This window comes from Mustelus asterias, chromosome 6 (assembly GCF_964213995.1).
Source record: "Mustelus asterias chromosome 6, sMusAst1.hap1.1, whole genome shotgun sequence".
NCBI classification, from domain to species: Eukaryota; Metazoa; Chordata; class Chondrichthyes; order Carcharhiniformes; family Triakidae; genus Mustelus; species Mustelus asterias.
In genome coordinates this window covers 2,064,985-2,076,214 of record NC_135806.1, presented here as the reverse complement: position 1 = coordinate 2,076,214, position 11,230 = coordinate 2,064,985, and the positions used below count along the sequence as shown (strand labels likewise).

The 11,230-nt window shown below is 43.0% G+C and overlaps 1 protein-coding gene across 2 annotated transcripts in view; it reads right to left on the bottom strand.

The window, feature by feature from the left end:
- Positions 1-1,183: 1,183 nt before the first annotated feature.
- The window catches only part of bnc2 (basonuclin zinc finger protein 2), a 57,162-nt gene continuing 47,115 nt past the window's right edge, over positions 1,184-11,230 (bottom strand). Inside the window, exon 3 of one of the 2 annotated variants that reach the window (XM_078213904.1) lies at positions 1,184-2,903. In XM_078213904.1, the coding sequence (XP_078070030.1) occupies positions 2,246-2,903 (658 nt within the window). In that variant the 3' untranslated portion in view covers positions 1,184-2,245. The remainder of the gene's footprint in view (positions 2,904-11,230) is intronic. The other variant, XM_078213906.1, reaches the window with a different exon arrangement.

Below are 11,230 nucleotides of genomic sequence, written 5' to 3'. Positions count from 1 at the left end.
AGGTAAGAAGTCAGGGAGGTAGAGTTGGAGGATATTAAAGAGGGGAAAACTTGATGGACTAATGACCTTTCCTTCACTTTAAAACGAAATCCTATGTTCTAATTAGCTAACCCTGGTGGTACCTCTGGTATGGGATCCTGAGCTCTGGTATCTGCTGGAGTTTGACATTCACGTATTCCCCTAGAGCTATATCCAAATAGAATTCAGAATCCTTTCTATTTTGTGATTTACTTTTTAGTGTGAATGAGTTATTCAGAATAATGCAGCCGACAATGGTTTGTAGAAAAGCTACAATATTTCTATCCAGTGTTGGGCCAAAGAGAAACATTTCTAAAATGGGAGACTGTGAACCAGAGGTATAAAACTACCAACATTCAGAACGTTATCACTCGGATGGTCCAATGCACGTCCTTACAAAGAATTCACTCTGGTCAGAATGTGTTAGTGACTGACATCTTACAAACTGCAAGAAGATTTCATGATCTATGAGAGGGGTGTGTTAGACCTGGTATGTGTGTTCCTTGCACCTGCCTTAGGCATGTGAACCCTCTAATACTGATCAATGAATATTAAAAGTATCAGGTGTCTTTGTGACCGCCTATCTCATCATGTCCTTATATCCTGTGCAGAGAAAAATGCCCAACACAACTGATAACATTATGATTGAAAAGAGACAAGCACAACTAAATGCGGATAGGTCTATTCATTTTAAACTGGCCAGATTGAATATTGGCCTACATCTAGCAGGACTATCCTTGCAATCTCAGGCATTCCATAAAGCAAAGAGTGGGAGTATTTACTAACACCTCATGCTATGCCTGACAAGAAACTGTTCCTAATCCTGGCTCTTTGCATAGAGTGGAGGCATAACAACAACAAATTGTGTTTCTATAACACCTTTAGCGTGACAAAACTTCCTAAAGCACATCACAGGAATATTATCAGATTGAAATTTAACACTGAAGCATGTATGGAGATATTAGTGTGGGTGATCAAAGGTTTAGTCAAAGAGATAGGTTTTAGTGAGTGTCTTAAAGGGAGATAGAGAAAGAGTGTGTGACAGTTGGAGAGATGTATGGGAGGAATTCTAGAGCGTAGTGCCTAGGCAGCTAAAAGGAATGATATCAATGTGAAAATACACAAGAGGATAGTAATACAGAATCTGGAGGGTAATCGGGCTGGAGGCGGCGACAGGGTGCAGGGAGTTAGGGATAGGCAGTAATGCATCCTCATCGCCAGAGGACCCTTTCATGGAATATATCTATCATTTTGGGGGAGGGCCACGGAACTGTTGGTAAAACACAATATAGTATTAAATACTGAAAAGGCCAGGCCAGCTGTTCTAGTTTATAAATAGTGACGCAGTGACAACAGGAAAAATCTACTGATTTTACACTCTGGAACAGAGGGAGGCCATTCAACTCCTCGAGTCTGTCCAGCCATTCAATACATCATGGTTCATCGACACCTCAACTCTATCTACCCACCTTGGTTCCGGAATGCTAAAATCCTCACCCAATGACAATCCATCCATCTTAGTTTTGATATTGACTCCCATCCCCACAGCCACAACAGGTTTTTTGGGAGAGAGTGTTCCAGATTTTCACTCCCCTTTGTGTGAAGAAGTGCTTCCTGACATTAGCCCTGAACGGCTTGGCTCCAATCACAAGGTTGTGTCCTCTTATGAAAAGAAAGGACAAGGTTACAAAATGGCATCACATGCCCAAATCTGCACACACAACAGATACATTTAGCCCAAATCTGACAGTTGCGTGACAAATTAAAAGAGAAGTGTGAATCTTACTTTATAAGTTCCATGTTGCTGATTTTGGAGGAAATTTTCACAAACCACAAATATTATAAAAGGAGGGCCTTGGCTTATCAGGATGACAGTATAATAGATTTACATCATTGGCCTTTTAAGGGCACAGTATTTACAAAATAAGCCACCATGCTCAATCAAAGTTTCTTTCAAAAGCTGACAAGTAGTTAAGTACACAATGACAACGAGAAGGTACTTTTTATTTTGCAGGCAACAGTCACAGTTAGTTCAAATTGTCTCTTTGGAGATGAATTAAGCATGAGCATTTCAATAAGAGCTGGGGTTTCAATCTACTGAGCTGAAACAATTGCTCCTTATGTCCAAACCCCAGGTTCAGAGGGCAAAAACTGCAGAGTAAGCACCTGATGTCAAAAAGGCCTGGCAGTTTCCACAGATCAGGGCCACCTGGAGTAGAGGCCTGCATTAATCTATGGAGGTGAAGGGAACATTTTTGTGTAGGTTAGGGTTCTGGCTGTGCCGATTCCGGCTCCGCAGCGAAGAGAACATCATGTTGCAACCAGGAACCTTGCATTTGTGCATTTCACGGAGGTGGACTGTCTTGTAGTGAACCCTCAGAGTCCCCTTGTTGCTGTACATTTTGTGGCAGATAATACACATGATTCCGCCATTGCTAGTTGATGCCGCCTGCAGTATGGAAGCTTCTAGAACTTCATGACTGGAACCGGCAGCTTGGGACTGGGCCTCTACTCTGTGAGTGGATTCACCACTGTCACTGGCCCCATCGATCTCATCCAACAGGATGCCCTCATCGCTCTCTGCCTCTGATTCCCGTGATGAGTGGATGCTGCTGCTGGACTGAACACTGGACGTAGTGCTGAGGTCCAGCACCATGTAATCATCTGCCGTCACCCTCGTGTAGCCATTGGTGTGAGAATCTTCCGTTCCTGCTGGTGAACTGGCCTCGTCCCTCATGTCCAGCCCTATTCCGTGGTGCCCACCATAGATCTTGGCCAAGAATTCTTCACGGAGGTCCTTGGCAAGTGGTGGAGCGGGATCCAACCCCATTTCATCCAGTTCTTTGGTCAGAAGCTTACGGTGAAGGTTTATGTTGGCACTGTGTCTGTAAAGAGCAAGAAGTGTGTCTGGTCAGTACATTGTATGTCTATTGCAGTGCTAGAGTTCTAACCTGTAACAGAAGTTACTAGATATCAAAACTTGTCAATAAAAAGGCAATGAAAAATAACCATAAAGAACTCAATGACTGTTCACCATCGCCCACTCATTAATTATTAAAATACCAAAATGCAAATTGAAGCAAACCTAAAAAGTGTAGTGAACATCATTTGCTGCTGAAAACTCTCTCACAATTGTGAAGTTTAACTGTTGGGTTGGGCCCCACAAGTGCCCCATGTAGTGAGTTGCCAATCACAGCCAGTGCTGCCCGGAATTGCTGGTCAATGAAGGGGAGGTATTTCAGTTCAGGAAAGGAGGGATAGTGGATTTTCACTGCACTATGCAATAGCTCAAACAGATTGAAACAAGTGGTCTGATCATGGATTCAATATGTGGTTACCTTTTGGGCTTTAGTGACCATTTTCCACAGAAAGGATTCACATGGAAATGTTGCATTTTCAACATTTTGAACACGAGAATAAACTAGCAAGGAATATAAAAACAGTAAGGGTATTGAAACATATATAAAAAAGTAAAAAAGTAATTAAAGTGAGCATTGGTTCCTTAGAGGGTGAGACTGGGAAATTAATGGGAAATAAGGAAATGGCAGAGACTTTGCATGAGTATTTTGTATCTACTTTCATGTAGAAGACACAAGAACATCCTAAGAAAACTAGGAAAGCAAGAGGCAAAAGGGAGGGAGGAATCTAAATCAATCATGAGAATTAGAGAAAACGTTCTCGGAAAACTAATGGGATAAATGCTTTCAGGTCTCCTGCACCTGTTGGCCTGCATCCTTGGGTCCTAAAACAAATGGTTGCCAAGATACTGGGTGAATTGGTTGTCACCTTCCAAACTTTCCTAGGTTCTGGAAAGGTTCCAGTAGATTGGAAACTTGAAAAATGTAACACCATAGAAAAGTAGAAAATAGGAGCAGCAGTAGGCCATTCATCCATTTGAGCCTGCTCCGCCAGTCATTATGACCATGGCTGATCATCCACCTTAATAGCCTGATCCTATCTTCTCCCCATATCCTTTGATCCCTTTCACTCCAAGTGCTATATTTAATGCTTTTGAAAACGTACAATGTTCTGGTCTTAACTACTTTCTGTGGTAGCAAATTTCACAGGTTCACCATTCTCTGGGGTGAAACGATTTCTCCTCATCTCTGTCATAAAAGCTTCACCCCTTATCCTTAATACTGTGACCCCTGGTTCTGGATTCCCTCACCATCAGGAACGTGCTTCTTGCATCTACCTGCCTAGTCCTGTTAGAATTTTATACGTTTCTATGAGATCCCCCTCAATCTTCTGAATTCCAGTGAAAACAATTCTAAATGATTCAATCTCTCCTCAAACATCAATCCTGCCATCCAAGGAATCAGTCTGGTAAACCGTCTCTGTACTCCCTCGATAACAAAAACATCTTTCCCCAGATAAGGAGACCAAAACTGCATACAATATTCCAGGTGTGGCCTCATTAAGACCCTGTATAATTGCAGGAAGACATCACTGCTCCTGCATTTAAATCCTCTGGTTATGAAAACCAACGTACCATTTGCCATCTTTACTACCTGCTGCAGCTGCATGCTTACCTTCAGTGACTGGTGTACGAGGACACCCAGGTCTCATTGCACATTATGGGGAGGTGGTGGTATAGTGGTATTGTCCCTGGACTAGTAACCCAGAGTACTGCCCTGGGGATCCAGGTTCAAATTCCACCGTGGCAGATAGTGAAAGAATTAAGAATCTAATGATGACCATGAAACCGTTGTCAATTGCCATAAAAACCCATCTGGTTTTTCCTTTAAGGAAGGAAATCTGCCTTCCATACCTGGTTTGGCCTCCAAATCCACAGCAATGTGGTTGACTCTTAAATGCCCTCTGAAAGTGGCCAGGTAAGACAGTCAATTCAAGGGTAATTAGGGATGGACAATAAACGTTGATCCAGCAAGTGATGCCCACATCCCGTGAGTGAATAAAAATACATTCCCCTCGCTCAATTTATAGCTGTTCTCATAATAATTTGCCTTCCTGTTTTTGCTATCAAAGTGGATAACCTTGCATTTATCCACATTATGCTGTATCTGTCATGCATTTTCCCACTCCTCAACTTGTCCAAGTCCCACTGAAGCCTCTCTGAATCCTCCTCACAGCTCACCCAACTTTGTCTTATCTGCAAATTTGGAGATATTGCATTTAGCTCCCTCATTGAAATCATTAACATAGATTGTGAATAGCCGGGGTCCTAGCACTCATCCCCATGGTACCCCACTAGTCACTGCCTGCCATTCGGAAAAAGATAAGTTTATTACTATTATCACTATTCAAGAAAGGAGGGAGAGAGAAAGCAGGAAATGTTAGGCCAATTAGCCCAACATCTTTCATTGGGAAAATGCTGGAATCCATTATTAAATAATAGTAGCAGAACATTTCGAGAAAATGATAGGGAAATCATGTTTGACAGATTTTGAGAGTTTATTTAAAGAATGTAACAAGCAGGGTGGATAAAGGGGAACCAATAGATGTGGGCCAGAATTTTATCGCCTCGCCCGCCACCGGAATCGGAGTGGGCGAGGGGCGGAGCATGGGAATGTCTGTTGACCTCGGGCGAGATTTTACGGTTTTGGAATGAGCGGGGTAAAATCCCCCCAGTAGTGTTTTGGATTTCCAAAAGGCATTTGGTAGGGTGTCATACAAAAGTTACTACACAAGATCCGAGCTCATGATATTTGGAGTGAGGTTTTGCAAACTAACAGGAAACAGAGCGTGAGGATCAATGAGTAATTATCAGGTTTGCAAACTAACCAGCAGAGGGCCACAGGGATCATTGTTGGGTCCTCAATGATCTCCGATCCATATTAATGACTTGGATGAAGGCACTAAGTTTATTGCAGCTAAATTTGCTGACAATACAGAGATTGGTGGGAAACAAAGATTCTGCAAAGGGGCATAAACAGGTGAAGTGAGTGGTCAAAAATTTGGCAAATGAAGCAGAATATGGGAAAATGAGAAGCTGTCCATTTGGCGGGAAGAATAGAAAAGCAGAATATTATTGAAGTGGAGAGAAACTGCAGAATGCTGCGGTACTGAGGGATCTAGGTGTCCTTGTACATGAATCACAAAAAGTTAGCATGCAGGAACAGCAAATGATTAGGAAGGCAAATGGAATGTTGGCCTTCATTGCAAAGGCAATGGCGTGTAAAAGTAGGGAAGTCTTACTACAACTGTACAAGGACATCTAGAATACTGTGTCCAGTTTGGCCTCCTTACTTGAGGGATATATTTGTATTGGAGGCTGGTTTAGAGAAGCTTCACTCAACACATTGCTGGGATGAAGGGGTTGTTTGGTGAGGAAAGGTTAAGCAGGTTGGGTCTAGACTTATTGGAGTTTACAAGAATGAAGGTGATCTTATTGAAACATGCAAGATTTTGAGGGAACTTGCAGGGTGGTTGCTGAGAGAATGTTTCCCTCATGGGGGAATCTAGAAATAGGGAGTACAGTTTAAAAATAAGGGGTCTCCCATTAAGACAAAGATGAGGAGGAATTTCTTCTCTCAGTGGGTAGTTAATCTTTGGAAGTTTCTTCCCCATAAAGCAGTGGAGGCTGGATTATTAAATACATTCCAGACTGAGTTACATAGATTTATGATCGACAAGGGAGTCGAGGGTGATGGGGGACAGGCAGGAAAATGAAGTTGAGGCCACAATCGGGTCAGCTATGATCTTACCGAATGGCGGAGCAGGCTTGAGGGGGCAAATAGTCTATTCCTGTTCAGATTACATTTTATATCAAACCTGCATATGAAGGACGGTCTCCTGTACCAACCCCCGAGTTACACCAGTATATAAATCGCAATTGAGCTCTGAGTTAATGGCAGAGTGCAAGATTCACTTACAGGAGGGACATAGTGATGCTAATGAGCCCAAGAAAGTATTCAGTGAAGAAGGAAATGTGTAATAAAGACCCACTGCACAAGGCAACAAGAAGTATTTTCAGAGTTTGGTGAGAAACAAGGGGAGGGAAAAGACAACTTTATAGCTATTCCGTCTAACTAGATGGATTAGTTGAGTTAAAAGGTATTCAAATGTGTGAAGATTTAACTTGAAAGTACATGAATTTTTACAAAAGCCCTGACTAAATTTTAACAAACTGTCCAGACTCTACATAGAAACAACAAACTTCCTGGATAGCCTAGGGTTCCCACCCATCATTCTTTTGAAATGTTTTTAATATCATCAACTTCCATCCTATTATTATAGACTGTTAACTTCTGCTTGTTTTTCGCTGGACGCAGGCGGTCGGGGAGAGGGGATTGGTTGATAATTAAAGGACCTGATTTGTTTGTTCAAATGTCTAGTTTGCTTTTCCAGCCAGTCAGGGTACAATGCAACAACTGTCAAATTGTTCCATCATTCTCAAGTATCAATGAATGCAACCAGTTTAGATATTAATATGAACATATAACATTTTGTAGAGAGTTTAAGTTCAAGTTCAAGTTCAAGGGATCTAGGTATATGTGTGCATAGATCCCTGAAAGTTGGGAATCAAGTAGATAAGGTTGTTAAGAAGGCATATGGTGTCTTGGCGTTTATTGGTAGGGGGATTGAATTTAGGAGTCGTAGCGTTATGTTGCAACTGTACACAACTCTGGTGCGGCCGCACTTGGAGTACTGTGTGCAGTTCTGGTCCCCACATTACAGGAAGGATGTGGAGGCTTTGGAGAGGGTGCAGAGGAGGTTTACCAGGATGTTGCCTGGTATGGAGGGGAGATCCTATGAGGAGAGGCTGAGGGATTTGGGATTGTTTTCGCTGGAAAGGCGGCGGCTAAGAGGGGATCTTATTGAAACATATAAGATGATTAGAGGTTTAGATAGGGTGGATAGTGATAGCCTTTTTCCTCTGATGGAGAAATCCAGCACGAGGGGGCATGGCTTTAAATTGAGGGGGGGTAGTTATAGAACCGATGTCAGGGGTAGGTTCTTTACCCAGAGGGTGGTGAGGGATTGGAATGCCCTGCCAGCATCAGTAGTAAATGCGCCTAGTTTGGGGGCGTTTAAGAGATCCGTAGATAGGTTCATGGACGAAAAGAAATTGGTTTAGGTTGGAGGGTCACAGTTTTTTTTTTTAACTGGTCGGTGCAACATCGTGGGCCGAAGGGCCTGTTCTGCGCTGTAATGTTCTATGTTCTATGTTCTAAGTTTATTTATTAGTGTCACAGGTAGGCTTAGATTAACACTGCAATGAAGTTACTGTGAAAATCCCCTAGTCGTCACATTCTAGCGCCTGTTTGAATACAGTGAGGGAGAATTTAGCACGGCCAATGCACCTAACCAGCACGTCTTTCAGACTGTGGGAGGAAACTGGAGCACCCGGAGGAAACCCACCAGACACGGGGAGAACATGCAGACTCCATACAGACAGTGACCCAAGCTGGGAATCGAACCTGGGTCCCTAGTGCTATGAGGCAGCAGTGCTAACCACTGTGCCACCATGCCACCCTAGACATGTGGGCATTAGACATATAGAAAGCAGTGAAGCACTCAACAGTTCATTGATGATGGGGACTCCCATTTAAGTAATGGCTTCCCATTGGTCACCTAATCAAATATCTTAGCAGCTGTTTACTCCACAACTTTTCTCAGTTAAACTCAGCAAATTATTCATTCACTCAAACTAACAAAATTTACAAATTAGTAGCTCGATTGTATTCCAAGTCAATCAGATTTTGAAAATTAAACTGCGTAAAATGCTATGGACCAAATGTAGGGGGAACAGCAAAACGCTGAGCTTCCAGTGATATGTGTGAAGCACACGAGTGTTCCTCATCTGCTTATGATGTCTCCTGATTGAATTACAGCCGTATAACTCACTTCCAGCTGTGTCTTGTTCTGTGTAACAATATCCTCATGTCTGTTTAATGTTAGCCATGTTTACCCATGTCAGGATAAATGTGGCACACATCTGTCCTGGGAAAAAACATTCCAAACACAACACAAATCTGTCAACTCCAAAAAGAGGGAGCGGAATCATCAGCAGTGTGCATGCTTTTCCTGGGTTTGAAAAGATATTGCCACGGAGCTCAGATTTGATAAAACATGAAGCTGAATTCAGATTTTCTCAGACCTGTACAAATGGGCATGGTAGCACAGTGGTTAGCACAGTAGTTACCTCACAGCGCCAGGGACCAGGGTTCAATTCCAGCCTTGGGTCATTGTCTGTGTGGAGTCTGCACTTTCTTTCCGTGTCTGCGTGGTTTTCCTCCGGGTGCTCTAGTTTCCTCCCATAGTCTAAAAATGTGCAGGTTAGGTTGACTGGCCATGCTAAATTGACCCTAGTGTCAGGGGGATTAGGAGGGTAAATATGTGGGGTTATGGGGGTAGGGCCTGCGTGGGATTGTAGTCGGTGCAGGCTCAATGGGCTGAATGGCCTCTTTCTGCAGGGTAGGGATTCTATGAAAGGCCCAGAAGGGAAATAATGGGATTAATGGATGGAAGTGCAGGCTCAAACTTGGGAAATTGTTGGAATATTGTGATTACCTGCAAGACAATTGTAGCATCAATACAAAAATCTTGTGACACCTCGAGAAGGAACTTCTAAAGTTAAAGGCAGAATTGAGAAAACACTTTGTAAAGCTCTTTGCTAGTTAGATGCCAAATGATATTTGAATTAGATTACACCTTGTGGCAGTCTTCAAGCTCTGGCTGGCAGTCTGCTGTGCTGAGATAGGCTATTACTGTGTGGGACTCAGCTCCTACATGTCCCCCTGTCCTTTGTCAGCAGTGCAGCTACTTCCATCTAATCCATTTATATCGACATTTACTCAATTTGATGCTGCTGAATATTGTAACAAATCACTCCATTGATGCAGGTGTAATGTAATAACCAAAATGAACTCTGAAGAGTGCATTAGTGCTGGGTGCAGGAGCTAGTTAGGGATGTAGCAAGTTCGAGCTCAAAAGACTTTTCAATTTACTAATGGAGAAGTGTCTAAAAAACTGCTATTTGCAGAAGGCATGTTCATAAAAGTTGTTTCTGGGAACATACAGTCAAAAAAAAGATGGGAATCGTATCTCCAGCCTCCCCTTCTAGGTCTGGTAACAAAGGTGTCTTAGTGACAATCATAAAAGAATGTCTGACACGAGAGAGAAAGAGGGTTTTTCAGTCTGCACTCCCTGCAACATTGTACACACGGACCACCAGCTTGTCACAATATACAATAAGACCATTTCTCTTTTTAGCAGGACACCGCATGGACATTTCAGTGGAATGTTTGATCAGGTTTTAGCTGAGAACAACCTAGGACAGCCCCAGATGATAGACATGCGTGTACATTGTCCAAACCAGGAACGCAACGGAGCTTCGTGCATGTGTGTGTTCTGAACAATGAGACACCTGGTGTTGAGAGACTTTATACTCTGTGGCCTGTTCAATGCAGTTTTGTATCTGCAAAGATTGGAATTTCAGCTCAAAAACAGTGTGGCACAGAAAAACATTTTTTCTTGTAACAGATCTGAGATCTAAGAAGCCTGTTGAACCTTTACTGTACTGAGAGTGACTCGTTTGGCCCCATCTCCCCACACCTCCCTGCAGTTACAGCAGCTCCAGTGTGACAACAGTCCCAGAGTAGAACCCCAACAAGAAACTCAATTCACAAGCGTTGAATTACCAGGACAACAATCAGACTCACTCCATTCTGTCTCAAAACCTTCCAATTAGAGGAAGAAAAACAATCAGATCTCCTCATCCAGAGTGTGAGTGTGAGCGAGCGTCAGGGCGAGCGGATCGTTTTCCCTCTTGATTCCCTTTTGCCTTCAATTCTACAGGGTCTCCTTGGTGACATCCTCCAGCAATGCTATCTCGATGTCAGGACACCTCACCTCTTTAATTCAGCGAGAGTGTGTGTGCGCAAGAGAGCGTGTACGCGAGTGCGTGCGAGAGAGTGTGCGTGCGAATGTGCAAGAGTGTGTGTGTGTTTGTGTGTGTGTGTGTGAGAGAGTGTTTGTGTGTGACAGTGTGTGTGAGAGAGTTTGTGTGCGAGAGTGAGTGTGTGTGAGTGTTTGTGTGTGTGTGAGTATTTGTGTGTGAGAGAGTGTGTATGAGAGTGTTTGTGTGAGTGCGAGTGTTTGGGTGTGAGTGTTTGTGTTTGTGAGTGTGTGTTTGTGTGTGAGTGTTTGTGTGAGAGTGTGTGAGTGTTTGTGTGTGAGTGTTTGTGTGTGTGTGAGTATTTGTGTGTGAGTGTTTGTGTGTGTGAGTGTTTGTATGTGTGTGTGT